At 41.9% G+C, this 27814-nt stretch overlaps 1 protein-coding gene across 1 annotated transcript in view; it reads left to right on the top strand.

Moving 5' to 3' along the window:
* IL18RAP (interleukin 18 receptor accessory protein) overlaps positions 1–27814 on the top strand; it is a 59522-nt gene that overhangs the window by 29371 nt on the left and 2337 nt on the right. Inside the window, 11 exon segments of the mRNA XM_030546435.1 lie at positions 1659–1742; positions 4694–4964; positions 5221–5395; positions 7050–7224; positions 7787–7855; positions 8122–8245; positions 14634–14788; positions 15207–15241; positions 15243–15329; positions 15331–15346; positions 24434–24604. Coding sequence (XP_030402295.1) covers positions 1659–1742; positions 4694–4964; positions 5221–5395; positions 7050–7224; positions 7787–7855; positions 8122–8245; positions 14634–14788; positions 15207–15241; positions 15243–15329; positions 15331–15346; positions 24434–24604 — 1362 coding nt within the window.

The raw sequence follows: 27814 nt of genomic DNA, 5'->3' as shown, positions 1-27814 counted from the left end.
AAATGGCATTTTTTCAATTCACCTAATACAAGTACTGTAGTGCAATCTCTTTATCACGAACTTACAAATATAGAATTATGTACAAAAAAAACTGCATTTAAAAAGAACAGTGTAAAACTTTAGAGCCTACAAATCCACTCAGTCCTATATCTTGTTCAGCCAATCGCTCAGACAAACATGTTTGTTTATATTTATGAGAGATAATGCTGTCTGCTTCTTGTTTATGTCACCTGAAAGTCAGAACAGATATTTGCATGGCACTGTTGTAGCTGGCATCGCAAGATATTTATGTGCCAGATGCGTTAAAGATTCATATGCCTCTTCATGCTTTGACCATTATTCCAGAGGACATGTGTCCATGCTGATGATGGGTTCTGCTGTATAATGATCCAAAACAGTGTGGATCGATGCATGTTCATTTTCATCATCTGAGTCAGATGCCACCAGCAGAAGGTTGATTTTCTTTTTTGATGGTTCATATTTTGTAGTTTCCACATTGTAGTGTTGCTCTTTTAAGACGTCTGAAAGCATTCTCCACACCTCATCCCTCTCAGATTTTGGAAGAGACTTCAGATTCTCAAACCTTGGGTCGAGTGCTAAAGCTATGTTTAGAAATCTCACACCGGTACCTTCTTTGCATTTTGTCAAATCTGCTGTGAAAGTGTTCTTAAAACAAACATGTTCTGGAACATCATCCAAGTCTGCTATAACATGAAATATATGGCAGAATGCAGGTAAAACAGAGCAGGAGACATACAATTCTTCCCCAAGGAGTTCGGTCACAAATTTAATTAACATGTTATTCTTTTAATGAGCATCTTCTGCATGGAAGCATGTCCTCTGGAATGGAGGCAGAAGCATGAAGGGGCATATGAATGTTTAACATATCTGGCACGTAAATACTTTGCAATGCCGGCTAAAAAGTGCCATGTGAACACTTGTTCTCACTTTCTGGTGACATTGTAAATAAGAAGTGGGCAGCATTATCTCCCGTAAATGTAAACACACTTGTTTATCTGAGTGATTGGCTGAACAAGAAGTAGGACTGAGTGGATTTGTAGATTCTAAAGTTTTACATTGTTTTGTTTTTGAGTGCAGCTAAGTAACCAAAAAAAAAAATCTACATTTATAAATTGCACATTCACGATAAAGTGATTGCACTACATACTTGTATGAGGTGAATTGAAACATAATATTTTTTTATCATTTTTACAGTGCAAATATCTGTAATAAAAATATTATAAAGTGAGCACCATACGTTTTGTGTTCTGTGTTGTAATTGAAATCAATATATTTGAAAATGTAGAAAAACATCCAAAAATATTTAAGAAATTTCAATTGGTATTCCATTGTTTAACAGTGCAATTAAAACTGTGATTAATCACAATTTTTTTAAATTGTGATTAATTTTTTTAGTTAATCAAATGAATTAACTGTGATTAATTGACAGCCCTAATTTTTATGCTGCAGTTTTGTGCACCATGTGAAATAGCTTAGCACTTCTCACTCCAGTGTAGTGTAGACTATCATTCAAAACAAATGGCCATTTTCCTCTTTTACAGCAAAGAAGATGATGCTAACAGAGAACATCTCTGATCATCTACTTAATAGTACTTCACAGGCCAACTAAGAACACATTTTTCCAGAGTGAATCAAAGTTGCAAAGGAAAAAATGTTCACTTTTTGCTGGATCCTACTATTGTTTATCAAAGGAGCAGAGGTTAGAGAGTTTAATCTGACAGGTAAGAGATTGTTTCATGTCTTACTGGAAATGTTTAAAAAATATTTTTATTGGTTGGTAAAAATCAATATACATCCCATCATCATTTTGTGAGTTTTCACGGATTCTGTGTAAGACTTTTTATAAATTATAGTTTTTATGCATTTTTTTTGTTAAGTACTGGTGTGCCTGGAACTATATAAAATACAAAATCCATAGTCCAAGAGTTAGCACTGAAAGGAGATGGACACTTTCAATATAATGGAAAAATAAAAACTGGAATTTTGAGACCATAATGGAACAAATTCATTGCTGCTATAACACCACTGAATAATACATCAGGAATAGATGGCTTTCTCTCCATAGATTCTCCCTTGTAATCTCATCACCAAAACTCCTTTCATTACTTTGTTTTGCCCTCTCCTATATTTTATTGGCCCTCATGTGCTATGTATTAATGGAATTTCACGGAGATCTAATTAATTTCAGTTGGGAAAGTTGCAAGGCGCCTGCTCTGAGTCCTTTGACATCTTCATCCAAGCCAAAACATTGCTTCATAAAAAAATAGAGCACTAAAATTAGAGCTTTTTGTGACTTTTCTGTCAGAAAATCATCCTGAAAAAAATTCCCTTTGCATAAAATCAAAATTTTCCATGGGAAAATATCTGCTTGGAAGACTCTTGTCATTTTCACTTTCTGCCAGCAGGGAGAAAATGAAACTGACAAGAGCCTGGAATTTTTGTCCTGTGAAAAATTTCAAGGTTTTCACTTTTTGTCAGGAATTGGGACTAACTTTTTCTGAAAACTTGATAATTTCCCATCTGGCTGGAAATTCTGTTCTTCAACCAGCTGTAACTGCAATAGCCCATTATCCAAAGTGATTCAATACCAGATTTAGCTGGAAGAGAATATAAAATAATCAGTAAATTGTGTGGAGATAATGTGTCCCTCTGATATGGTAGAACAGAGAGATAAAGGAAAATGTATGGATGTGAATTGTTGAGAGCAGTTGGCTATAGAAGGCTGCCATTGACACATGCAGTCAAAAGACAATGGCAAGGTATTAAACAAGTATACAGATAACATAATTATAATACTTTGCATGTATTCAGCACTTCTCACAATAGGATATGAAGATGTTTCAAAGCATTGTTTTATTAGCATTGCTTTAACATAGGTGAATATTATTATATCCATTTTGCAAATGAAAAAACTGAGATATAGAGAGACAAACAACTTGCCCAAGATCATACAGTTAACTCATTAGTAGAGTTTGGATGAAACTCTCTTTCTTTAAGCTAACACTCCACCCACATCTCCTGGATGCCTCCTGCGTGGAGTGAAATTTAGTTAATGTAAATTAACTCTTGTATTAAACCCATAAAAATAAGGATGCTTGGAGAGAAGTCTGTAGTTTAATCATGATAATCTGTCTATGGCAGAGGATAGCACCACTCTGTCGAAGACCTGGGACTTTGGAATGCTTTGTATTTATTACTGTACATAGGAAAAATCAAAACATCTGCAACATATTAGTTAGTGTTTAAAGACATGTAGCCAGATCCTCAGCTAGTGTTATCAGCGTTCTCGTCAGTGGAGCTACTCCAATTTACACAAACTGAAAGTTTTTGGTCCTCAGAGCCCAATCCAACTGCTATTAAACTCAATGGAAAATCTATTTGTTTCAGTGGGAGCTGAATCAGACCTATAAATCCCAGACACTCATTGTTAATTTATACTTAGATATTAACTGTTATTGGGCTAAATTTTCAAAAGTGACTAGTGTAGTTGTAGCTGTGTTGGTCCCTGGATATTAGAGAGACAAGGTGGGTGACGTAATATCTTTTATTGGACCAGATTTTGTTGGCAAAAGATACAAGCTTTTGAGATATATAAAGCAATTCTTTGTGTTCGGATGATTCTCAGAGTCCAGGTTCCTGCCTTATCGGGGACATCTACAGAGCTATTTTTAGCCATGTAGTAGAAGCCCCATGAGCCCAAGTCAACAGACCAAGCTTGGAGACTCACTCCTATGGTGTTTTTTTTTTCAATGTAGACATAAGCTAAGAGACAATGCCTGAGCTATTAGCTGGGACAATGCTACTTCCAGGCTCCATCCAAAATTATAAGACTGTTCTGCAAAGACTAGGAGCCAAAAGATCTTAAGGACATTAAACAGTTAAAAAGTCACTCTCTAGAGAGAAGGGGAAGGCAGTTGCCAGGGGTAAGACATAGAGACTGATTCTGCTGGAGAAACTGAAGAAGCAAAATCTTCCTGCTCCATTCCCACATGGAACTTAAAGTAAGGTAGATGTGTAACCGTGCTGTATGAGGAGCTGGGGAAGAGGATGAGGCAAAAGCCCAAGACAGGGTAAGGTAAGAAGTGGTGCAGGGAGACAGAGACAGCAAGGGGTCTGTGTAGTCAGGCCTTGACTGCTTGTTTAAGGGTCCCAGGAAAGGGAGGAGATGGGTTCCCCTATCAGTCCACTAAGGAAGATGAAGCAGAAATGCCCCTAAGACAGGTAAGGTAAGGACTACTGAAACTCCCTGATACCAGGGGCAAGGACTGGTGGGTTCAAAGTTGGTCTGAGGGTCCAACGTGAAATTGAAGGACTATCAGTTGTTGGACTGCTGGTTCTACTCCAGAAGGGGTGGACCTATATGTGACCGGCCAGAGTGCTGAGCTGCAAGAAAAAGCAAACCACTGCATGGCTGGCATGGCTGTCACAGGAGGTGCTAAAGTAGGAGAGCCTGCTATACCACACTTAACCAGTGGGGGGAAGGGGAGATGCTGGGGAGTCACGTTCTTACAGACTCTTTAAGGCACCCCCTAAAATATACCCCAAATCACCAATCATGTTAAAAATCTTGGCCATTTTCCCCTCTCTCTCTCTTTCTCTCTCTCTCAATATAATGAAATCTATGTTATATTCATGTCAGATTGCACTGATATGTTTGTTGCCTGCCTTTCAGAGTGTCTTCATAAAGAACCTGAAAGGATTTATCATGCAATTACTGATGAAGAGTTTATCTTGGAATGTGTTTTGCCATCCCAACACCGTACCCACATGTACAACAACTCATTTCTCTATAAAAATAAAGTGCTGTGGTTCTGGCAACAAAAAGATGGAGAACCACTGAAGATTATCAGCAGTGAAAGCACTAACCCCACTCAGGAAGGGAATGCACTTTGGTTTAGACCGATAGGGATTAATGCTTCTGGAGTATATATCTGTACGATAAGGTATGTCGGTGTGTCAAAATGCCTTCCTTGATGTACACTTTCACTGATAGCTGAAAATCATAGAATCATGTAAATAAAGGGCTGGAAGGTCAAGTGGCCATCTAGTCTATCCCTCTGTACTAAGACATGATTATGTATCCCTGACAATAGTTTGTCTAACCTGTTCTTAAAAACCTCCATGCCACTAAACTCTTCCTTTGGTCTGATATGTTTGATTGTTTTCACTTGACCTTGGTTTCTTTTCTTTGCTGCACAGGGAAGAAATCTCATGTCTCTCAAACGTCATAAAGGTTCAAGCGAAGAACAATACAAATTGTTTGGATAATGGCAGAAATGAGCTGTCTCTTCTCATTGAAAAGGGACATTCAATTTCTTGTCCTGGGATACACTGTTACAATCATTTACAAAGGTCGCCAGTGACATGGTACAAGGTAACAGTCGCTCTGTTCCAATTCTGCGAAATAAAATCAGTGCTGTTACAATTTTAGGCTAAATTCTGCACACTTACACGTTTGCCCACAGCTTTTACTGAAGCAAATGCAAACTTTGCACAACTCCCTGAGGGGGAATATTTTAGAGATTTTTAATTAGAGCTGAGATGGAAATTGATTTTCTATTTTGTGGGAAACTTCATGATTTGGAGAAAAAAAATTGTTCCAAAATGGAACAAAAGCAGAGAATTCTAAACTTCCCATGAAGAAAAATAAATTACATCAAAAATTTCTGCTGGATCAAAACATCTTGTTTCAATAAAATTGAAGCATTCCATTCTGATTTCAACCCTTTAAACTTTTAAAAACATTTGTATAAATTAAAATATATTAAGATTTCATTTTCAAAAGTTATTTCAAAATGAAACATTAAAATGTTCCATTTTTAAAATGTAAAAATGTTTCATTTATTTTCTAAATGAAATTTCATTGAAATTGGCATTTTTCAAAAAATTTCTACTGAGATGAAAATGGCATTTGATTGAAAAATGATTTGGTGAAAATTTTCTGACAAGCTTTACTTGTAATGGCCATAAAATTGGCTCCAAGTTAAAGTTTGGAAGACAAAGAAGGGATGTTCTTTCTTTTTTACACAGTTTAAAAAAATTGATCAGTTCTGTATAAGGTTAAAAAAGGTCAATAAATGGAAATTACTATTTTGAGATTTCTTTGCATTCAGATAATACCAAGTATGAAGTCTAGTCAATTTCCTAACTAGACTTACCTGCTATACAGGAATAACTCTTGATATATTGTACCTAACTATGCATTTATATCATCTAGTGTTACAGAACCAACCATATGTTCAACCAAGACTGAAACCATTTTTGTAGCCAAAGTAACTTTTGAATTTCCTATAAAAGATGTACATCTTCTATGGCAATTTTTTTTCTGGTTTCTTTTCTGCACAAACTGTGAATTTCCTTGCTCTGTTCATTTAAGATCTGGTCCAAAACCTATTGAAGTCAATGAGAGTCTTTCCATTTACTCTAATGGGCATTGGATTGGCCTTTATTGAAAATCTTTAATCATTCTAGAGGATGTGTGTATATTTAAGATGTTAAGAATGTCTGGAATTTTCAAAAGCATTTAGTATTGCTCTGTGCTCACAGTGAAAGCAATAGCCGTATTGCCAACCCCAAGCATTCAAAATTTATAAGTCAGACCTCAAGAAATCATGAGATTTATTTAAAAATCATAACATATGAAAAGAAAAAAACAGTTTTCCTTATATTTGGCTTCTGATTTCTAAGACTTCAGGACCCACTTCATTCATATTTGCAGAGTTTTTGCCACAATTATGAGTGTTAGAAATTTCCTTTTTTAAAAAATATGAAAGCTAAGATTCTCATGTACTCCGCTGCCTTCAGAAGCTAGGGCTTGCAAAAGCAAGCAAACACACACACACACACACACACACCCTAAATCTTATGAAACTCATGGTATAACAGACACCGCTATTGACTTCAGTGGGAATAGAGTTAGGTCTGCATTCAGCTCTCTTGACAATCCCACTCTAAGATTTTAAAAGAGAATTTAATTAGTCGCAAAGAAAAAAAAATCTAATTGCTTCATTTTCTTTTCTTTTTGTTAGAATGGAATTCTAGTAATGTTTAAGGAGATTAGACCAAGTCTAAAACTTAAGGATGATAAAATCAACTTGTTTCGTACCTATGAGCAAGATGCTGGTATTTATGTATGTGATTACATTTTATTTGACAACAGCATTCAGTGGACAATGAGACGAGTAGTTAGAGTAAAAATCATTGGTAAGTAACATATGAACTCAGAATAATAAAATATCTGTAGTAACAACTTATTTTCCATAGTAAATTAGTATCTCTTTCCTCCCCTGCACTGTTTTTCTTTGTGCTCACATTCTGAAAATCTTTGTCCTCTGTCACGTTGACAATGCTGTCCTCTCCTGGTTCTAGTCCTGCTTCTCCAGCTGTTTCTTCAGAAACCTTTAGTGGGTCTCCTTCTCCTTCCATAATGCAGTGAACCCTTGGCCTGATAGCCTGAGGCCACACTTACAAAATGACTATATGTTAGGAATGTTCAGACAGGCCATCAGGCTAAACATCATTAAAGTCCTCATCCCAAGTCCATTAAAGTCAATAGAGAGATTTCCATTGACTTCAGTGGTCTTTGGATGGAATGTTAAATGTTCAGTAATAACTTATAATAGACAGTCTGTAACCTAGAATAATCAATAACTTTATCAGAGCTGGTTCCATCTTGGGTTTACCACAGCCTAAGACACTACAGGAACCTGTTCACTACACATAATATAGTCTTATCAGTTATTTTATTTTTTATTTTGTATTGCAGCACAAAACACTCTCCACAGCCCAAACATCTTGTCTCCCAGTGGCATGAAGACCCTTGAAGTAGAAGTTGGTAAGTGGGAGTTTTTTGTGGTTCTTTTTCTGGCCTGGAAGGACATTACAATTTCACTGGATGATAGAAACCAGTTTAAAGACATGTATGGATCTTAGGTCCAATGTTTTGTATGGATTAGGTCAAAAACTGAGACAGTGTATGCCTTTATTGGCATCAAAGGGGAAAAAATGCATCTCAACCCAGCAATCACTTTCCCATATTAATTAGGAGAAAGACTTTCTAGTGACTTTTGTAAACAATATTTCTCTGTTTCCTTTTCACAGGAAAACCTCTTAAAATTGAATGCAAAGTATTTTTTGGCTTTGAAAGCGATTTTTTGCCCATGATAACTTGGTACAGAGACAACAAAGAAAGTAAAAGTGAGCCACTTTTGCAGAACACAACACGGTAAGGGGAAAAAGCAAACAAACAGAAAAACCAGCTTGGTTACAGTGCAAGCAAATGTAGAGTCTTCAATATCTACTTTAATGTACTGTCTTCTTTTCTGGAGTCTCTGGAAGATCACTAACAAAGTGTCAGCTAATGTAAGAAAAGTCCACTGAGGATTTTTAGACACACATATGACATACTAATGTGTGTGACACACACATGTTCTTTCTGATATATATATTATACAAGTTAACATGCTACTATGTATGTATGAATATATGTATGTGTCTATAATTACATACAAAAAAGTATGTTAAAAGAACATTAAGGTTCTACAGTGAAGCAGTGAAAATTTAGCAAATACCAGGTGTGACAGACTCAGGCCAGTGTGGTACTGGAGTCTGGTAGAGGGCAAATATACTAGTTACTGGCTGAGTATTTTCTGTTCCCTGAGTGACTAGCGGAGGGGCTGCACTGGAGTAATCAGGAACCTGCTAGAACCAATTAAGGAAGATAGACTGATTAGAACACCTGTAGCCAATCAAGGCAGGCTAATCAGGGCACCTGGGTTTAAAAAGGAGCTCACTCCAGTCAGGGAGGAAGGAGCTAGAGGAGAGGAAGTGCATGTGAGGAGCTGGGAGCAAGAGGCACAAGGAGCTGAGAGTGAGAGGGTGTGCTGCTGGAGGACTAAGGAGTACAAGTGTTATCAGACACCAGGAGGAAAGTCCTGTGGTGAGGATAAAGAAGATGTTTAGAGGAGGCCATGGGGAAATAGCCCAGGGAGTTGTAGCTGTCATGCAGCTGTTACAAGAGGCACTATAGACAGCTGCAATCCACAGGGCCCTGGGCTGGAACCTGGAGTAGAGGGTGGGCCCGGCTTCCCCCCCAAACCTCCCAACTCCTGATCAGACACAGGAGAAGTTGACCCAGACTGTGGGGAAGATCACTGAGGTGAACAAATCTGCAATAAGCGCAGGACCCACCAAGGTAGAGGAGGAACTTTTTCACACAGGGTTAGATTGCTCATGCAACTCTAATTCCGCCCCCTTGTGCTTATGTATTAATATACAGAATTACAGTCTTTAATTAAATGCTCACATAGTATTTTGTCCACAGAACGCTGCCTTCCTCAGTGCACAGAATAGATCGGGGTAGGCAACCTATGGCACGCATGCCAAAGGCGGCACACCAGCTGATTTTCAGTGACACTCACACTGCCTGGGTCCTGGCCACCAGTCCAGGGGGCTCTGCATTTTAATTTAATTTTAAATGAAGCTTCTTAAACTTCTTATTTACTTTACATACAACAATAGTTTAGTTATATATTATAGACTTATAGAAAGAGACCTTCTAAGAACGTTAAAATGTATTACTGGCACGCGAAACCTTACATTAGAGTGTATAAATGAAGACTCGGCAAGCACTTCTGAAAGGTTGCCGACCCCTGGAATAGATAGTGCTCAATTAATGAGAAGCTGTTTAATAATTTGTTTCTCTTCATACTGAGGTGGCCCTAGGCCTTGTTTACTGCCCATTATGCAAACCTTGCTCTAAAGAAAAAATGATCAGACACTTTCTGGGCTTTTCTATAGCTCCCATCTTTTATTTGTGTCACAAGCAATGTATTTGTCTTCACAGCCTCTAGTATTATCCACATTTTACAAATGGGATTTGAGGCACAAGAGAAGTTAAGCTCAAAAGTGTCCACTAATTTTGGCTGCCCAATTTGAGACACCCACCACTTGATTATTCAGATTACTTAGCATTATATAGCTCTGTATATGTTCAAACAATATATTGCTTCACATAAGCTTTATATGTAGGCAAAACTCCCATTTACTTCAGTTGCAGCTCCCAGTGCTAATCAAGCACCCAGAAAATGAGCGACACAATTAGTGACTACCTGTGAAAAGTTTGCTTTAAGTGACTTGCCCTGCATCACACAGGAACTCTGTGACAGATGCGGAGACAAATCCAGTTCCTCATGGTAGTGTTCAACTATGTTGACCATTAGACCCTCCTTTCTCTTCTGCAATCCCCTGCTTCAGTCACTACATACCTTTGAATTCTGCAACAAATGAGCAGGGGTCCTACAGACAATGGTCTCATTTACTACACAACCCTGGTTAATCCACAGAGAGGTCCATCCTGAGCAACTGAATGAGACAGGGGTCATGTGGGAAAAATTGTATGTGATCATGCCATTAAAGACGTATCATAATTCATATTGACAAGGGGACTGAATTAAGGTTGCACGGGAGACCTAATTTGGGTATTAACTTCTGAATGCTTGACTTTTCAACCTTAATGTTCTTTTAACATTTATATCTGTGTCTGTGTGTACATGGTGTGTTGGCATGTGTGATCTTGGTTTTAAAAAAAAGTAAAAAAACCAGATATCCCACCAGATGGCATCATATTGACACCTACATGGGACATCAGCATGGTTGGAACTTATAGATCCACACACACACCTCCGCCACTTAAGCTATGGAATACTGAAAGCAGTAGAAGGTTATCATTGTTCTATGTGGGCTAGCACTAGAGGGAAATGAGATGCACACTTTGCCAGTGAATTTCACAGATATTTGCAGACAGCAGAGGAGTAGTGAAACTCAGAAATCTTGGGTTCCATTCCAGGTCCGAGGAGAGTAGTTAAGACTCTTTCTGCTTGTTCTCCCTCAAGCTTATATCCTGGCCACTTTATCCCAGCCAGCCTTGTCCTGGTCCTATCTCTTCTTCTGTCCCTGTCTCCCTATCCCAGTCCCAGTATCCTTTCCCAGCCAGTCCTATTTTCCTGCTCTGGGTTCCCCATCAGATTCTCACTCTCCCCCCAAATGCCAGTCTCTTCCTCCCACACACACTTCCAATCCCAATCTCCTTGCTCTGCTAGTCCTATTTCCCCTCCTCCCCCAGCTCCTTGTTCATCTCTCTCCCCTCCCCAACCTCCTGGCAACCAATCCAGGGGCTCCTCATCAATCTCAGTCTCTGTCTCCCCTCCCTACCCCTTCCCTAGTTTCTTGTCCAGTCTCTTTGCCAGACCAGTTTCAGTTTTACCTTGCACCCTGGCCTCCTCATTAGAACTTTCTTTCCCCTGCACAACCCCATTCCCACCCCCGCGGTGCCTGGTTCCAGTCTCCTTGTGCCAGTGTCCCCTCAGCTCCACATCCAATCTTAGTGTCCCTCTCCCCGCTTATCTGCCAACTGGCTCTCTGCTGCCTCTCACATTTCCCTCACTGGGTGTCCTTCACTGGGTTGTTCCCAGTTCCAGCTTCCTCTCCAGCTTCTAGTCTCGGTCTTCTTGTGTTACTTGTCCCAGCCTCCCTTGGTGAGTCTGAGTCACAGTATGGACCTCTTGGTTCCTAATCCTACTGCCCGCCTCTCCAACTCCTAGTCACAATTTACCTCTCCTCATTCCCGATCTTGACCAGGCTTCTTGTCTAAATCTACTCTTTCAGTCTGGCTTTTGTCCCCTCAGCATTCAGGTCAGAAGGCTTCCTTCTGAATGCTGCTTGGGCAGAAGTAAGGAGAATCACTGAGAGCACAAGAAAGTCAGGCCCCCTGCTCTCAGTTACAGTGCCTGGCATCATCCCAGCATCTGGAGCAGCAATTCTAGAGAAGGTCTGGCATTGCTCCTGCAACTCTGGGATAGTAGCATGCACAATCACTATGTGGGGATGGCATGTGTAGTCTGGTCACACACCAGATGAAATGTGCTCATTGAGGACAGAATGGTGGAGATTTTAGCTGATATACTCAATAGAGATTTCTTAGAGTTTGTGCCAAACTGAGATTTTTTCAAAGGACTTCTAGCTGGCCAAATTTGGGTAGTTTTTCATAGAAACAGCAATAAGTACATCGGTACACAAAGACCAAATTTCAAATCCTTGGTCTGAACTATGGGACTGCGAGAGCGTCTCAAAGTAAAGGTCACCAGTCAATTTTAACAGGCAGATATCTGGCATGGAAAATTTCTGCCCAATGGTTAAAGTTTGGCAAAGCTGTAAGCAACTGAAAACAGGGTCTTATAATAGAAAGTATTGTGCATACCTTAATATTAGACTGTGTTACCAATGACCACCTATAATTATATATATTTATTATATAACAGAGTGAACGAATAAAACAAATGGTATCAATACAGACAGCTCTGGACAGAGATTACAATACTTTATGCATAAATTTGATTTATTATGATCAAAGCCACTCACTGGCACGTGTGGTATTACAAAGAACAGTAGTATTATATCAGCTTCGACAGAGTAGTGCAAAATGGTTATAATGAGCATTGTCTTTTCAGAATTCATTAGAAACGCAAATTTCAGACAAAGCGTATTGAAAGATTTTTTAAAATTGGGCAATACTGCTCAATTTTGGGTAAATGGGGATCCACTTTCAAGAAAATCAAGTGTTATTTATGGATTTGAGTCAAAATAGTATGATTGCCATGATTTCACCATGTGATTAGGTGTAACTTGGTGGATTACATGAGCGTCACTTCATCTGAAATGCTAAGTGAACCTTCAGGTGTGACGCCACATAGTCTGAACCAAAATATGAATGAAATTCTATAAAGCAAACCCCACTAGTTTTCACACTGCTTTGTTCAGGTGACCTCAGCTGGTGGTTGGGAAATGACCGTGAGATATGGGATATGATTCTTCAAATTCCTAGTGTCCTGCAGCACCTGCGAATTTTGCTAGCATGAAATTATTTTAAGATCTTCAGAGCAAGGGTCCCTTGCCACTGCTAAAGAGTCTGATTTTAAGGCTGCAATTCAGCTATGTACTTATGTAGGTACCTAACTTTAAATACATGTCAATGGGACTAAGCATGCATTTAAAGTTAGGCATATATTTAGATCAGAACCAAATTGAACTTTCATACAAGGACATAATTTTTCTTCTGCGACATTGTCATGGATCCACAGGATTGGTGCTACACCCCCAGCTTTGGAGCAGTCTCTAGGAGAAACCCCTTCAGTGTCTCAGCCCCACCATGGGTCCCACTCCTTCTCCTTGTTATCCATGTGGCTTCACTGCTTCCTTAGACTGACTTAAGGGCTTTCGGTGCTCTTGCTTCACACCATGAGCTCCATTCAGCAAGTCCAACTAAGACAGACTCCTGCTGGAGAGTTGTACACTCTTCGGGGATTAATGCACCTCACCAAGTATTTGCAGTGATTCCAAGAAGTGTTGTCAAAACAGGCAGGTTTATTAGTTAACTGGAATGCAGCATAGGAAGTCCTTAGGGTAGTATAGAGAATGGAAAATTAAAGCATAGTCCATTCTGGTTAGCCCAGAGCCCAGCCAAGCTGTAATGAACCTCTTGGTTTAAGCTCTGTCTGACCTCCTTCATCTGACTCCTGGGAAGAGCTCTGAATACTTCCAGCAGCCACCTCTAATTCCCCCACTTCACACTTCTCCAGTCATTTGTTCTTTGCTGGGGAATGTTGCTCAACCTCCCTGCTGAGAGGTGGAGAGATCCAAATCTCTTTGGATTGATGGTTGTTAGGTGTCTATGGGCTGGTCCACACTGGGGGGGAAAATCAATCTTAGATACGCAACTTCAGGCTACGTGAATAACGTAGCTGAAGTCGAATATCTAAAATCGGATTACTCACCCTCCACACCACGCGGGATCGATGTTCGCGGCTCTCCGTGTCGATTCCGGATCTCCGTTGGGTTGATGGAGTTCCGGAATCGATATAAGCGCGCTCGGGGATCGATATATCGCGTCTAGATTAGACGCGATATATCGATCCCCGAGCAATCGATTTTAATCCGCCGATACTGCGGGTAGTCTGGACGTGGCCTATGTCTGAGCAATTGATTTGCCATTGTCTTTTCAAATGTTCCACTGATATGGGGACCAGTGTCAGGGCTGGTGTACACTGGGGGGGAAGAAGGAGGGGGAATTGATCTAAATTACACAACTTCAGCTCTGTGAATAACATAGTAGAAGTCGACATACTTAGATCTACTTACTGCGATGTCTTCACTGCGGTGTGTTGTTTATTCCCCTTGTATTTCTTGTTGAGGTGGAGTACTGGAGTCGACGCTAGAGTGATATACTAGACATGAAAAATCAACCCCTGCTGGATCGATTGCTGCCTGTTGATCTGGCCGGTAGTGTAGACAAGTGCTCAAACTGCTAAGCCATACCCAGACCCACATCTCTTAGCTTGCCCTGAGAGTAAACAGTCCTTTTCCACGCCCTGGGTAACAATGGAGCATATAAGGGAAAATAAGGCAAAAACAGGATGCCTAAAAATACTCCTACTCCTTCACAGACATCACAACGTGAATGACAAGAATGTTAACATCTCTTATTTGTACAATCATGGGCTTTTGTGACTTGTGTGAATGAATAGTAGATGCATGAAAGGAGTGTTTCTTTTGTTTAGGATTCGTGTAGAAGAACTTGAAGGCAAATCATTTGTTCATGTTGCCACACTCAGGGAAGTTACTGAAAGGGACCTGAACAGCAACTTCATCTGCTTTGCTCAGAATTCTGTGGGGAACTCGACAGGAGTGCTCAAGCTGAAAAGGAAGGAAAGAGGTAAATCCAGAGAAGGTCTAGCTATTCCCCATAATGAGAGATGTTTTGATCACTGTCACTAATATGCTTGTGGTCATCATTGCCGTCTACTTTTCAATAAGTTAGAGGGATTCCTTGAAACTAAATGGAAAAGGTTTTGTTTGAAACTGCTAGAATTGCTCTGTGTTCAGCACAGATTCTGCTTTTTACACTGTCAACAAGACACTATCTATTTTCCTTGAATTCCCATGCTAGGCCTGAGTCACATATTCAGAAATGGACTTGGATCCAGTTCCAAACTTCCTTAAAGTTTAGGAGACAAGCAGGAGTGAATCTTGTGAGTCAGTTTGTCCGCATCCCTGGTATTAGCATTTCTTGTAAATGTCAGTATTATTATGGAAACACTGAATTTTAACCAGCAATAATTTTGTTTTAACAGCACTTTTCATATTCATATTATATGGTGCGATTGCAAGTTCTAGTTGGACTCCTGGTGGGCAGTGCTTTTGTTTACCAGCATTGGATCGAAATAGTGCTGATGTATAGAAATTACTTGGCCAAGGGACGAAACTATAGGGGGTAAGAAAAATAGAACCATGATAGACTGTTGTTTTACTTCAGTTTTCTATTGTCATTTGCAATTTCTATTAACCATTTACTTTAATATCTTCAATCACATAAGGCCTAATCTAAAGGTGTCTGAAGCCAATAGTTGACTTCCACTGACTTCAGTGGTCTTTGATTCGGGATCTTAGAGAAAGCCGGAATGCATGGGGCAGAACATATTTACTAAATGAAGTCTTATAACGAGATATTTACAATAGCAGTAATTTAGCCAGGAAAATCAGAGTAGGAGACAGAGGTAGGCAAAACCATGTAGACCAGGGATCAGCAGTCTTTGGCAGGTGGCCATCATGGAAATCCATTGGTGGGCTGGGATGGTTTGTTTACCTGCAGCATCCACAGGTTCAGCCGATCGCAGCTCCCACTGGCTGCAGTTCGCCGTTCCAGGCCAATGAGGCTGCGGGAAGTGGCGTGGGGGATGTGCTGGCCGTCCCTTCCCACAGCCCACATTGGCCTGGAATGGTGAACCATGGCCAGTGGGAGATGCGATCAGCTGAACCTGCAGATGCTGCAGGTAAACAAACCGTCCCGGCCCACCAGCGGATTTCCTGGACAGGTCGTGTGCCAAAGGTTGCTGATCCCTGCTGTAAACAGGAGTGGAGTGTTTCCAATATTTGAACAAGAAGTTCCCACAACAGTTCCTCCCTTAATCTGTGATAAAATCTGTAGACTAGAGGTGCATGTGCTTGCAGAGTGATGGGTGAGGAAATGGAGACTTCTATAATCATTTATTTTCCTATTTAATCAACATGATTTCTCATAAACATAACCAAGGATGGAGACAATGTCACTTGGCAAATCAACTTATTGGAAATATTTATATTTTCTTCCTAAAAAAAATACATGTTGATCATAGAGATCAACTTCTATTCATGAAAAGTGCAATAACACCCATAGGCCTCTACCAGGTTGGGGATCCCAGGTGCTAAGCTCTGTAAAAATGTACAGGAAATGGCAGACCCTACCCCAAAGTGCTTACAAATGTACTTGGAGGTGCAGGGGGTGGAGGAGTTTGGTGGTTTTTACCTTTAAGACTTTTCTGAAACACACTTGGCCCTTGATGCAAGCCGCTATATTTCAAAAGAAATTGCTCTTCAGAAAGTGTATTGGTGAGCCTGGTGATAAGTCGTGTCTGGCCAGGGTGATTTGGGAAATCCCCCATTTAGTTTGGTGACAAAGTTTTCATGAGGGCTCTGGAAAGTCCCCTGGAGGTTTCTCTAGATGATCCCTGGGATAAAGAGGTGTTAAACCAGATCATTCCTGGAGAGGTAAAGCAGCATCAACTCTTTGTTCGTCTTGTCCATTTAGACTGTGAGGTCTTTGGCCCAGAGACTGTTTGTAGCATGTCTAAGGGTATGTCTACACTTGCAGAGTTTTTGCACTGTAAGTTTCACCAGTGATAGGGAACTAGTGAAAGAAAAGCACTAGTTTGTGTACTCACTTAATTCCTTAGGCGTCAGAGAGTGTTTACACTAGCAGCACTTCCATTGCCGATGAGAGCAGCCCTATAGGGCAGTTATCCCATAGTGCAGCTCTCTCGATAGGTCTTATGGTAAGGGAGGGTTAGCGGAAGGCATTCTGGGTCCCTGCTCAGTGCCCCATGATGCACTGTTTCATGTCTCAGCAGCCTCATTACTTCCACGTTTGTTTTGTGGCATTTTTTGAAAAAAAACCTGCCGTTGTCTGGCTGTTTTCCCTGCCACCGTAGGCATCAACTTTTTCCCAGCGCTGGTGGGTGCTTGACCCCACCCCACTCTCAGCCCCGCCCCTGCCCGGCCTCCTCCTACCCTTGCCCCGCCCCATTCCAACCCCTTCCCCAAGTCCCACCCCAGTTCTGCCTGCTCCCTGCCCCTATTGGACTCCTTCCCCAAATCCCTGCCCTGGCCCCACCTCTTCCCAAAGCTCGCTGCGTTCCTGCTCCTCCCCGCTTCCTCCCAGCGTTTGCCACCATAAAACAGCTGTGGGGAGCTGCTGGTGGGTGAAGTACCTGTGCCCGCCACATCTATAAGCAAAGGGAAAGGGAGTTTCAAACTTCCCGGGGCTTACAGGGGGAGGGGCAGAAATCCATTTACCTGGCATCAGAGCAGCAGAGATGCTGGCCAGAGTGGTCACTTTTGGAACTGTCGGATATCCTCTGGAGGCCAAAAGGTGTTTACATGAGCAGGGCCGTCCTTAGCCATAGGCAGAACAGGCAGCCACCTAGGGCACCTCTAGGTCTGGGGGCACCGCTCTGCCGGGAGCCCGGACAGATGGGAAGCAGTGAAGCATGTAAGAGCAGGGCTGCTGGGTCCTAGAGAGAGATGAATGCAGCACAGTCTGAGGGAGGGGATTGGCCGCTGGGGTCTCTGGGAAGAGGTGGGGGGAGGAACTCACCTGTAGGGTGACCAGATGTCCCGATTTTATAGGGACAGTCCTGATTTTTGGGTCTTTTTCTTATATGGGCTCCTATTCACCCCCACCCCATCCCGATTTTTCACATTTGCTGTCTGGTCACCCTAGGTCGGGGTAATTGTTACCTATATAAGACAAAGCCCCAAATGTCGGGACTGGCCCTATAAAATCAGGACATCTGGATCTGGTCACCCTAGCTGGGGAGCATGTCTCTCCCTCAGGCTGGCAGTGATCCATCTCATCCGGGGGGAGCTGCACAGGGCAGGATGAGCTGCTGTGGCTCCATGGGTGTCCCGTCCCTGAGATCAGATGCTGTGCTAACTTCACCATGGTCCATTGGGCTGGCAGTGGTGCCCATTGGTGTGTAATCAGACTTGAGGGTTTGCTGCTGCTGTTGCCACTCTGCACCCCAAGAGGTGGATTTTGAGGTCCTGCAGTTTTCCACCTATCTCCTCCTCTACTGCAGCTGTTGGACCAGCAGGCTGGGGGGTGAGCCAAGCATGAAAGCAGTACTGCCTTGCCATTTCGATCGTCATTTAACAAATTTGTTTGCCAAAAATACCTGTTAACAATACTGAATTCAATTTCAATATTATTTTTTTTAAAAATCAATATCTTAGCCAAAAACAGAAAATTAAGTTGTTGACAATTATTTGTCACGAGTTTGGTATGGGGAAGGGAGTGGGCCAGTTTTCATCAGAGAAACAAAAAACATTGACTGACCTTCTTATAGCCCTGTTACTGCTAAATAGAGCCCTCCAACAACTGTAATATGCTCATCTCCTTACTAATGTATAGAGCAGGGGTCAGCAACCTACGGCACATGTGCCAAAGGTGGCACTCGAGCTGATTTTTGATGGCATGCGGCGGTGGGCTGAGTGGCTCAGCCCGCCACTGCTCTGGAGTTCCGGCTGCTGCCCCATTGCCACCTGGAGTCCCGGCCACCGGCCCCACTCAGCACCCACTGCTGGCCTGGGGACCCCCAAGGAACCCCAGGCTGGCAGCAGGCTGAGCAGGCCGGTGGCTGAGACCCCGGCTGAGCAACTCAACCTGCTGTCGGCCTGGGGTTCCATTCACTCAGTTGGTAGTGGGCTGAGCAGGACTAAATTCAATGAAATAGGAAAACAAGAGCAACTAATGACAAAGTGCAAGAACCTAGAGCAGTGGTCCCCAACCTTTTTCATCTGTCGGTCACCAGACGAAGGACCATGGCAGTGGAAAAGCATCCGCCGAAATGCTGCTGAAATTCGGCGGCATTTCAACGGTGATGCCTCTGGATGACGCTGCTTACACTGCTCTACAGCCAAAATGCTTCTGAAATAAATGTAGTCCAACTTTACTAATTCAGGGTCACTGAGAATGAAAATGATGCTTAAAATTGTTGATTGGCTCTAGTTTTCAAGATATGCTATTGGGTCAGTATATATGACCCTTGACTTGGGAATGGCAGAGGATAAGTGAGTTATAAAGGGAAGGGATCTCAATTTAAACCAGAAATGACTAAAATACATCTTTGACTGGATCTATGAATAAATCTATGACTGGGTTTGGACAGTACTTGCTTTTTAGGCAAAACAATGAATGATGCAATCTGAAGCTGGTATTGCATCATACATGATATGAATTGCATTATGTTATTCCTAGAAGTCATGGATGATGCAATCATAAGGAAGCTTACATCACTCTTCTAAACAAATTGCCCTATATCAGCTCTAGAAATCATAGTGTCGTGCTCTCTTATTTGTCAGTATTTGATTTTGCAAAGGGACACATTTCTGTTTAGCCAAAGTGAGCAGAGATGCCTCGTACTTGTGTGAACAGTGCAGATAACTTCTGCTATGTTTGTGGTGAAGTGACTTTTGCATCACAAAAGCGCAGTATAACCCCTATGGTTAAGAAAACCTATCACCTTTCTTTGGCTGCAAAATTGGAGATCAGGACAAGAGGTGGGCCCCACACATATGCTGCAACACTTGTGCAACAAATCTTCGCCAGTGGTTGAACAGGAAAAGGAAATCTATGCCTTTTGCAGTGCCAATGATTTGAAGAGAGCCAACAGATCATACCAGCAATTGTTACTTCTGCATGGTGCCTCCAGTTGGGAAAGGTGTGTCAAAGAAGAAAAAGTGGACTGTGCATTATCCAAACATTCCATCGGCTATACGCCCAGTACCCCACGGAGGAGGACTGCCGGTTCCTGATGCACCAGAATCATTCTCACTTGAGTCAGACGAGGAAGAGGAAGAGGATGAAACATCTGGTCCTGAACCATCAATGTCACAGGACCCACATTTTCTCCCATCCTCCTCCTCCAAACCACACCTCCTAACACAAGGTGAACTGAATGACCTTGTCAGGGATTTGGAACTACCCAAGAGTAAGGCAGAGCTGTTGGGCTCCAGACTACAGCAGTGGAAACTACTGGCAGGCTATCAGGGCAAATGGAGCCCATCAATGCTTGCAGACTATTGCTGGACAGTGACAAGAGATGCTCCATTTAATGAATACAAAAGACAAGCCAAGAAGCACCGAGTAGACACTGAATAGGACTAAACTATGTACATAATAGTTTTTTGCCTTTTGTTTCCTAATAAATTTTATTTATATAACCCTTTTGCTGATTTTGAAAGTGTTACATAAACAGGACAGGTGAAATATTATCATGTAAAGCAACCATAAACACATGAAAAGACCTAGGTTTACAATTTATGATTAAATCTCTACTATCTACACAATATACATAGACATAAAATGTAAAAACTTAAATATCTTAGAAACAGTAGCCAATCAGTTGTTTTAATTGTCATATTTGAATTCAGCACATCAAAATACATAATAAATATCACATTTTATCTCTGAAGCAGATGACTTCTCAAAAATTGTAGATCAGTGTTATCGGTGGCAAGCGGCGTCATCCAGAGGCGTCACCGCCGAATTTCGGTGGCATTTTGGCAGATGCTCGTCCGCTGGCCAGTACGCTGGTGCACTGAGAGGCCCCTGCGGGCACCATGGCACCCACGAGCACTGCGTTGGGGACCCCTGACCTAGAGAGCCTCCTGAAGCACAGCAATCGTTTTGATTTAAATGGACTTGAAATGTACGAAGAATTGAGTACACTGTCATCAATGTTGCCACATGCAAAATCGATGATGGACGTTGTACAGTTTACTCATACCAGCAAACTTGTTGACATATATCCTAATGTGTACATTGCCACTCGTATTCTACTGACAATTCCTGTAACAGTAGCATCAGGAGAAGGCAGTTTCTCAAAACTAAAGCTCATTAAAAACAATTTCCGCTCTACAAGGAGTCAGGAACACTTGATTGGTCTTGTTATTCTTTCAATCCAACAAGACATCACTTTGTCTTTGTCATACGATGACATCATTACTGATTTTGCAGCCAAAAAAGCCAGAAAGATTGTTTTTAATTTAAACCAAACCCTTGTTTCAATACCTCTGCATAAAAATTTCCAGTAAAATGTTGACAAATTAAAAAAAATTATATTATTTGCATCATTCTGTCAAATCAGAATTTTTTCTATAGTGCTACTTCTTTAGTGCTAGTCCATAAGCTGATCACCATATTTGGGGTCGGGAAGGAATTTTCCTCCGGGGCAGATTGGCAGAGGCCCTGGAGGTTTTTCGCCTTCCTCTGCAGCATGGGGCATGGGTCACTTGCTGGTGGATTCTCTGCAGCTTCAGGTCTTCAAACCACAATTTGAAGACTTCAATAACTCGGACATAGGTTAGGGGTTTGTTGTAGAAGTGGATGGGTAGGGTTCTGTGGCCTTTGTGCAGGAGGTCAGACTAGATGATCATATTGGTCCCTTCTGATCCTAAACTCTATGAGTCTATGAGCATTACAGTGTGCTTAATTAAGTTAAATTGGTTTTAATAACATGCTTGTGGCAAGTTTTCCAGTAGTGTAAGCTTATGTTTGTGTTGCTAAGAGCAAGACAGGCACAGGGGCACCAGTCTAATAATCCCACCTAGAGCACCATAAATCCTAAGGATGGCTCTGTACATAAGTAGAATGTGTCTTCACTTTATACAACAGCACAAAAAGAACAGTAAAAAGATCTGTGTACCTCTCGTGAAGGTGGTTTTTTTCTGTGATGAAACTTCTGAGTTTCACCGCAAAAAGTCATTAAGAAATGTAGAGGCTTCCACGGTTTTAGCACAAAAAAGGGACTTCTGGGGCTTTAAATGGCAAGTGTAGACATAGCCTAACACAGTGTGGCCATGATCTCACTTGCTACCATAGTAATACCACCATCACCACCACCACCAATAATTGTAATTGAGTAGTGGTTTATAATATGGTGACAGTAACCTCCACTGATGAAATGAGGAAATGCAAACTTTTAATGCAAAGGATTCTTTATCATTATTAGTACTTAACATTTTCGAAGGGACCACAACTCAACCTCCAAATCTGCAAGTTGAAATTTGCATACCTACATTTTTTTTGATGCGCACTTTCTGGGACCTAAGTTTTTGAACACGCTAAACTTAGATGGGAACTTACACAAGCATGCACATAGAGTTTTCTAGTGATACTGACTGTGCCTCAGGTAGGACAAGATCACATAAGGAACTATCACCTAACTCACAGGTTAGTATTGATAACGATTCTTATAGGGCATAAACAGATAGCTAAGGGTTAATGTCTCTTTCACCTGGAAAAAAAAAAGTAACCTGAAGCACCTGACCAGAGGACCAATCAGGAAACAGGACTTTTTTCAACTCTGGGTGGAGGGAAGTTTGTGTCTGAGTTCTTTGTCTTCTGCCTGAATCTCTCTCAGCTAGAGAAGGATTTTTCTATTTCCTGCTTTTCTAATCTTCTGTTTCCCAGTTGTAAGTACAAAGAGATCAAATAGTGAGTTATATGGTTTTTTTTGTTTTGTATTTACATGTCTATAGTTGCTGGAGTGCTTTAAATTGTATTCTTTTGAATAAGGCTGTTTATTCATATTTCTTTTAAGCAATTGACCCTGTATTTGTCACCTTAATACAGAGAGACCATTTGTATGTATTTTTCTTTCTTTTTTATGTAAAGCTTTCTTTTAAGACCTGTTGGAGTTTTTCTTTAGTGAGGAACTCCAGGGAATTGGGTCTGCAGCTCACCAGGGAATTGGTGGGAGGAAGAAGTCAGGGGAAAACCTGTGTGTGTTAGATGTACTAGCCTGACTTTGCATTCACTCTGGGTGAGGGGGGAAGAGAGATTGACTCTCGGTAATTCTGTTCTCCAGGCTGGGAACGGGGAGGGTGGAATCCCTCTGTTTAGATTCACGGAGGTTGCTTCTGTGTATCTCTCCAGGAACACCTGGAGGGGGGGGGGAGGGAAAAGGTTTATTTCCCTTTGTTGTGAGACTCAAGGGATTTGGGTCTTGGGGTCCCCAGGGAAGGTTTTTGGGGGGACCAGAGTGCCCCAAAACACTCTAATTTTTTGGGTGGTGGCAGCAGTACCAGGTCCAAGCTGGTAACTAAGCTTGGAGGTTTTCATGCTAACCCCCATATTTTGGACGCTAAGGTCCAAATCTGGGACTAGGTTACTGACAGCTGGGTATTGCAAGATGCTGAGCACTCTTGCCTTAATTCAGTAAAGCAGTTAAGTGCATGTTTAATTTTAAGCATGTGAGTAGTTCTGTAGACTTCAGTGAAGCCAGCATCTTGCAGAACTGAGCCCCTATCCAGTACTTTTGCTCTGAGTACTAGGCAAGACAGCCTGTTCACAGCTGTCCCCAACATCCATTACTTCCTTGTTTATATTTAGTCATTAACCTGTTCAACTTTTAACCCCCTGCAAAAGTTTTTTTTAATGGAAATACTTTTTATATTTTTATTTAAAAAACAAAAATATATCAGTGTATGCATTATAGCCAAAGATGGGTCCAACTAGAACCCTGGACCCAAACTTTCTTCTCAAAGTCTGGGAAAATTTGGATCTGCATTTGAAATCCACAGCTCAGATCTATTTCTTTAACGGGACAGAACCAGAACTCAAGAAGCGGACAGCTCCAAAGTTTGAGGTGGTGTTTGGATCCTGACCTGAACTTTGCATCTTTCTCTCATCTCTATTTATAACACATGGATTTTTCTAGTATTCCATTAAATAAATAATATGTGTGTTTTTATGACAACATGGTGTGTAAGAGAGATGGGTTTTTACTTGCAATAAAATGCACTGCATTTTAGAAGCAGCTTGTGCATTGGAAATGCCATGTTTTTCTTGAGTAGCCGCATTGATATGATATAAATGCAAGGGCCAGATCTTCAGCTGGTCATGCAGCAAAGGATATTACTTGTTTTCTGCATGCTTTCTGATATGAAGCAAAGGGCCTGATTTTCCACTACTTTCCATCTTGTGAAGTGGTTTACAGAATGGTAGCATTTTGTACTCATTTTGACTGTGAATGTCTACAAAAGTTGCAAAGTAATGGAGAAGCAGGCCTGATCTTGAACTACTGACTGACTCCACTACATGATTTGACAATTGTTTGCTATTAATCAAGTGTATTCAGGTAAATAAAATATTTATATACTTTCTATAATGAGAATTTACCATTACATTAAATTAAAGGTGATAGGTACTTCAGAAATTAGATTAGATGATCTGCACATTTTAAATTTCATTTTCTTTTAGATCACAAAGAATTTGATGCATTTGTGTCCTATGCAAAACAAGACTCCTTTGAAAGGGATTCCACTTTTCTTAATGAGGAACAGTTTGCCCTGGAGGTCCTTCCAGAGGTGTTGGAAAACAAATACGGATACAAACTGTGTCTTCTTGAAAGGGACATTCTTCCAGGAGGAGGTAAGGTCCCTCCTGATACGTGAAAAACATCAGGAGACAACCCTTCGCTCCAATAGATTTTAATTTTCAAAACCCTTATCCATCAAAACTGCCAACCATGTGATTTGGTCATGGAGCTTCTGCTCATCTCACTAGGTCACAACCCCTAGAGTCTAAGGCTATGTCTACACTACCGACTATGTTGGCAAGAATATTCCACCCCCCCAAGTGACATAAGTTACACTGACATAAGTGCTAGTGTGCGCAGTGCTAAATTGACAGGAGACCTTCTGCCACTGTCATATAGTGATGGACTAGCCACTGGGTGCCCAGCGGCCTGGGCCAGTTGGGATGTCCCTGCATCCCCACCTGCTCCACCCACCCGGCGCTCCTGCCAGGGAACAGCGGAAGCCCCCACTTCCCAACCTCACTCCTGGCAAGAGTGCCGGGCAGGGAGATGTGGGGGACTGATGGCGGAAGGAGTGAGGAGGGGCACCCATTTGCTCTGGCCCAGGGCTCAACAACCCCCTAACCTTCCTCTGCCATCATAGTTTATGCTGCTCACATTTGGGGGGTTATGCCGATGGGAGATCTCTCTGTATGTGTAGACATGGCCTAAGATATCCCATTCACACAGAACTTCAGTGTCATCACTGGGGACATATTAGATTGGGGTAAAGTTCTTTTTCAGCATTCTTAAAGGACTAATACACTTTTGTATAAGCATTTCTGTAGCTAGAGATTTGCTTGACGGTAAAGCTAGAACTTTTCATAAATTTTCCAATGGAACAGTTTCCCGCTGGAAAATGCTGATTTTTTGTCAAAATTTTCAATGGGAAATTATTTCAATGTTTCATTTTAGTGAGGTTGAAACAGTGCATTTTGACTTCTCTTTACCTTTTCTGTTTTAATTTGTAAAAGTCAAAATGTGTAGACCTTTATTTTATATATTATAGATTACAATATAAAAATCACAATATAAAGACAAAATAAAATATTTTGGAATATTTCGTTGCACCAAAAAAATTCAAGATTTTGCTATTTCATCCTCATTTGGGATTAAATGAAATTTTGAAATCTCGGAATTTGCTGTGGAACAGAAATTCTGTTTTTCAACCAGCTTTTATTAAAACCTCTATCTGTTTCTATACCAGAATGTCAGAAGAATGCCTCCCTCCACCTTTATATTACAATTTACTTATATTACTCATTTATCCACATTAAACATGTTCTTAGCATGTATTAAGTATGTTTTGCTATCTGTCGGATGCCCCTTTTTCAATAAAAAATAAAATTATCTCAGAAATACTGGGTCAAACTCTCCACTGACATTGGTAGACACAACTCATTGATGAATTAGGCCCACTGTAAGTAGCTTTAAAAAAAATCCTATCTTAATTCTACTTATAGTTAAACTAAACAGGAAAAATCATTTGCCTAGACAGTGTTTCAAATCTTCAGATGACTTGTTCTGGCATTTTTCAAGGGTAAGTTTTCTTTATATAGAACCAATACACAGTAATTCACAGGTCCCATTTTTCTGCTCCCAACAAATTCATAACTTCAAACCTTGGTGACACATAGGGAGGCGGTGTGGGATCAAGTGCCCTCCCAGATTTTGGCAAGTGCCAAGTTGCCCTTACAGGGCTTGCTCTGTTCAGCCTGCTGCCTGGAGAGGGTGTCTCTGCCATCCTCCTGCTGTGCCTCTCCGCCTGGCACTTCCAGCTCGCTTGCCCCCCCCATCCTGGCAGTTGGGCATTGGTGGGGAGCGGAGGATGGGGGACAAAGCCAGTTCTCATGCTGGCAAGTATCAGAGAGGTAGTCGTGTTAGTCTGTATCCACAAAAACAACAAGGAGTCTGGTGGTACCTTAAAGACTAACAGGTTTATGTGGGCATAAGTTTTTGTGGGTAAGAACCCCACTTCTTCAGATGCATGCAGTGAAAATTACAGATACAGGCATACATATAAATTGGCACATGAAGGGGCTGGCTGACTCCGCTCAGGGTCGATGTCTGCGAGAGAACCTGGCTGCAGAGGTGGCAGAGGCTGGCTCCCAGCCTGAGCCCAGCTGCCAGGGACAGGGGCGGAGCAAGCCGGAGGACTTGGGGGACTCCGGCTCACTTGGCCCCTGTCCCCGCCAGTTGGGCCCGGATGGGGAGTGGAGGAGCCACCTCTTCAGCTAGGGTTTCACTGATCTGCACAAAGGGAGTGACCCTGATCAGAGTCAGCCAGCATGAGAAGCGGCTCCACCCCACCCAGGGAGGCCTGGCTGCTGGCAGGAGGGGCCGAATGAGCTGGAAGTGCCAAATGGGAGGAGAAGGATGGAGCCCTCCCCCTACCCCCGCAGGTAACTTGAGTGGGGCAGGGAGAGCACGGTGGCCTCGGCTGGGTACAGAGTTGGGGGTTGCTGTGGAAGGCGCTGGGAACAGGCTCCTGCTGCCCAACCTGAATTAGGGGTGTTGCCTGTGCCCTTCCCCCTGCTGGGGTGTCCACGATGACACTGGAGCTGTGAGTAAGCCAGGGGCTGGAGGACCCAGCTTGGGGGCATGTGCTTCCCACTCCTGTGGCCCAAGCCTCCCAGGACCAGGTGGGATTGGCTGCCCAGGCCTAGAGGGATGGGGATGGAAGGTTCCTCCAGGGGCCACCCATGGGGTGGTCATGTGGCCCCCTTTTTAAATGGTGCCCCCCCGTATCATCAGGCATAAGTCATCTATGCTTCAAGAGCTGGCTAGAACTTTCTAGAACCTTCCAGAATCTCCCAAGTGAAGCAGGAGACTAAGGGTACGTCTACATTGCCCACGTTACAGCATGGCTGCAACAGCACCATGACGTGGCCAGTGTAGACACACTTTATTGCGGAGGGAGAACTCTCCCAGCGATTAAAAAAACAAAACCAAAAAAAACAACCCACCCCAAATGACCGATGGTAGTTTTATCGCTGGGAGGGCGCCTCCTGGTGCTAAAGTGCTGCCTATAGTGGCGCTTTTCAGTGCTAAAACTTTAGTCACTCGGGGTGTGTGTGTGTGTGCGCGCGTTTTCACACCCCTGAATGGCTAAAGTTTTAGTACTGAAAGGGGCAGTGTAGACATAGCCTAACACAACTTTACACATTCTGTCACATTCTTTTAAACATCACCATAACTTTCTCTTATGTTAATTAAGATATCTTCCAATGTCAAAGGGAAGTGGAGAAAATATTCATCTGTTTAGATCTCCCATGCATCACAAA

The sequence above is a fragment of the Gopherus evgoodei genome, chromosome 1 (genome assembly GCF_007399415.2).
Source record: "Gopherus evgoodei ecotype Sinaloan lineage chromosome 1, rGopEvg1_v1.p, whole genome shotgun sequence".
Taxonomy (NCBI): domain Eukaryota; kingdom Metazoa; phylum Chordata; order Testudines; family Testudinidae; genus Gopherus; species Gopherus evgoodei.
Note: the sequence above shows the minus strand (reverse complement) of the source record. Positions and strands in the feature narration are given on the sequence as shown.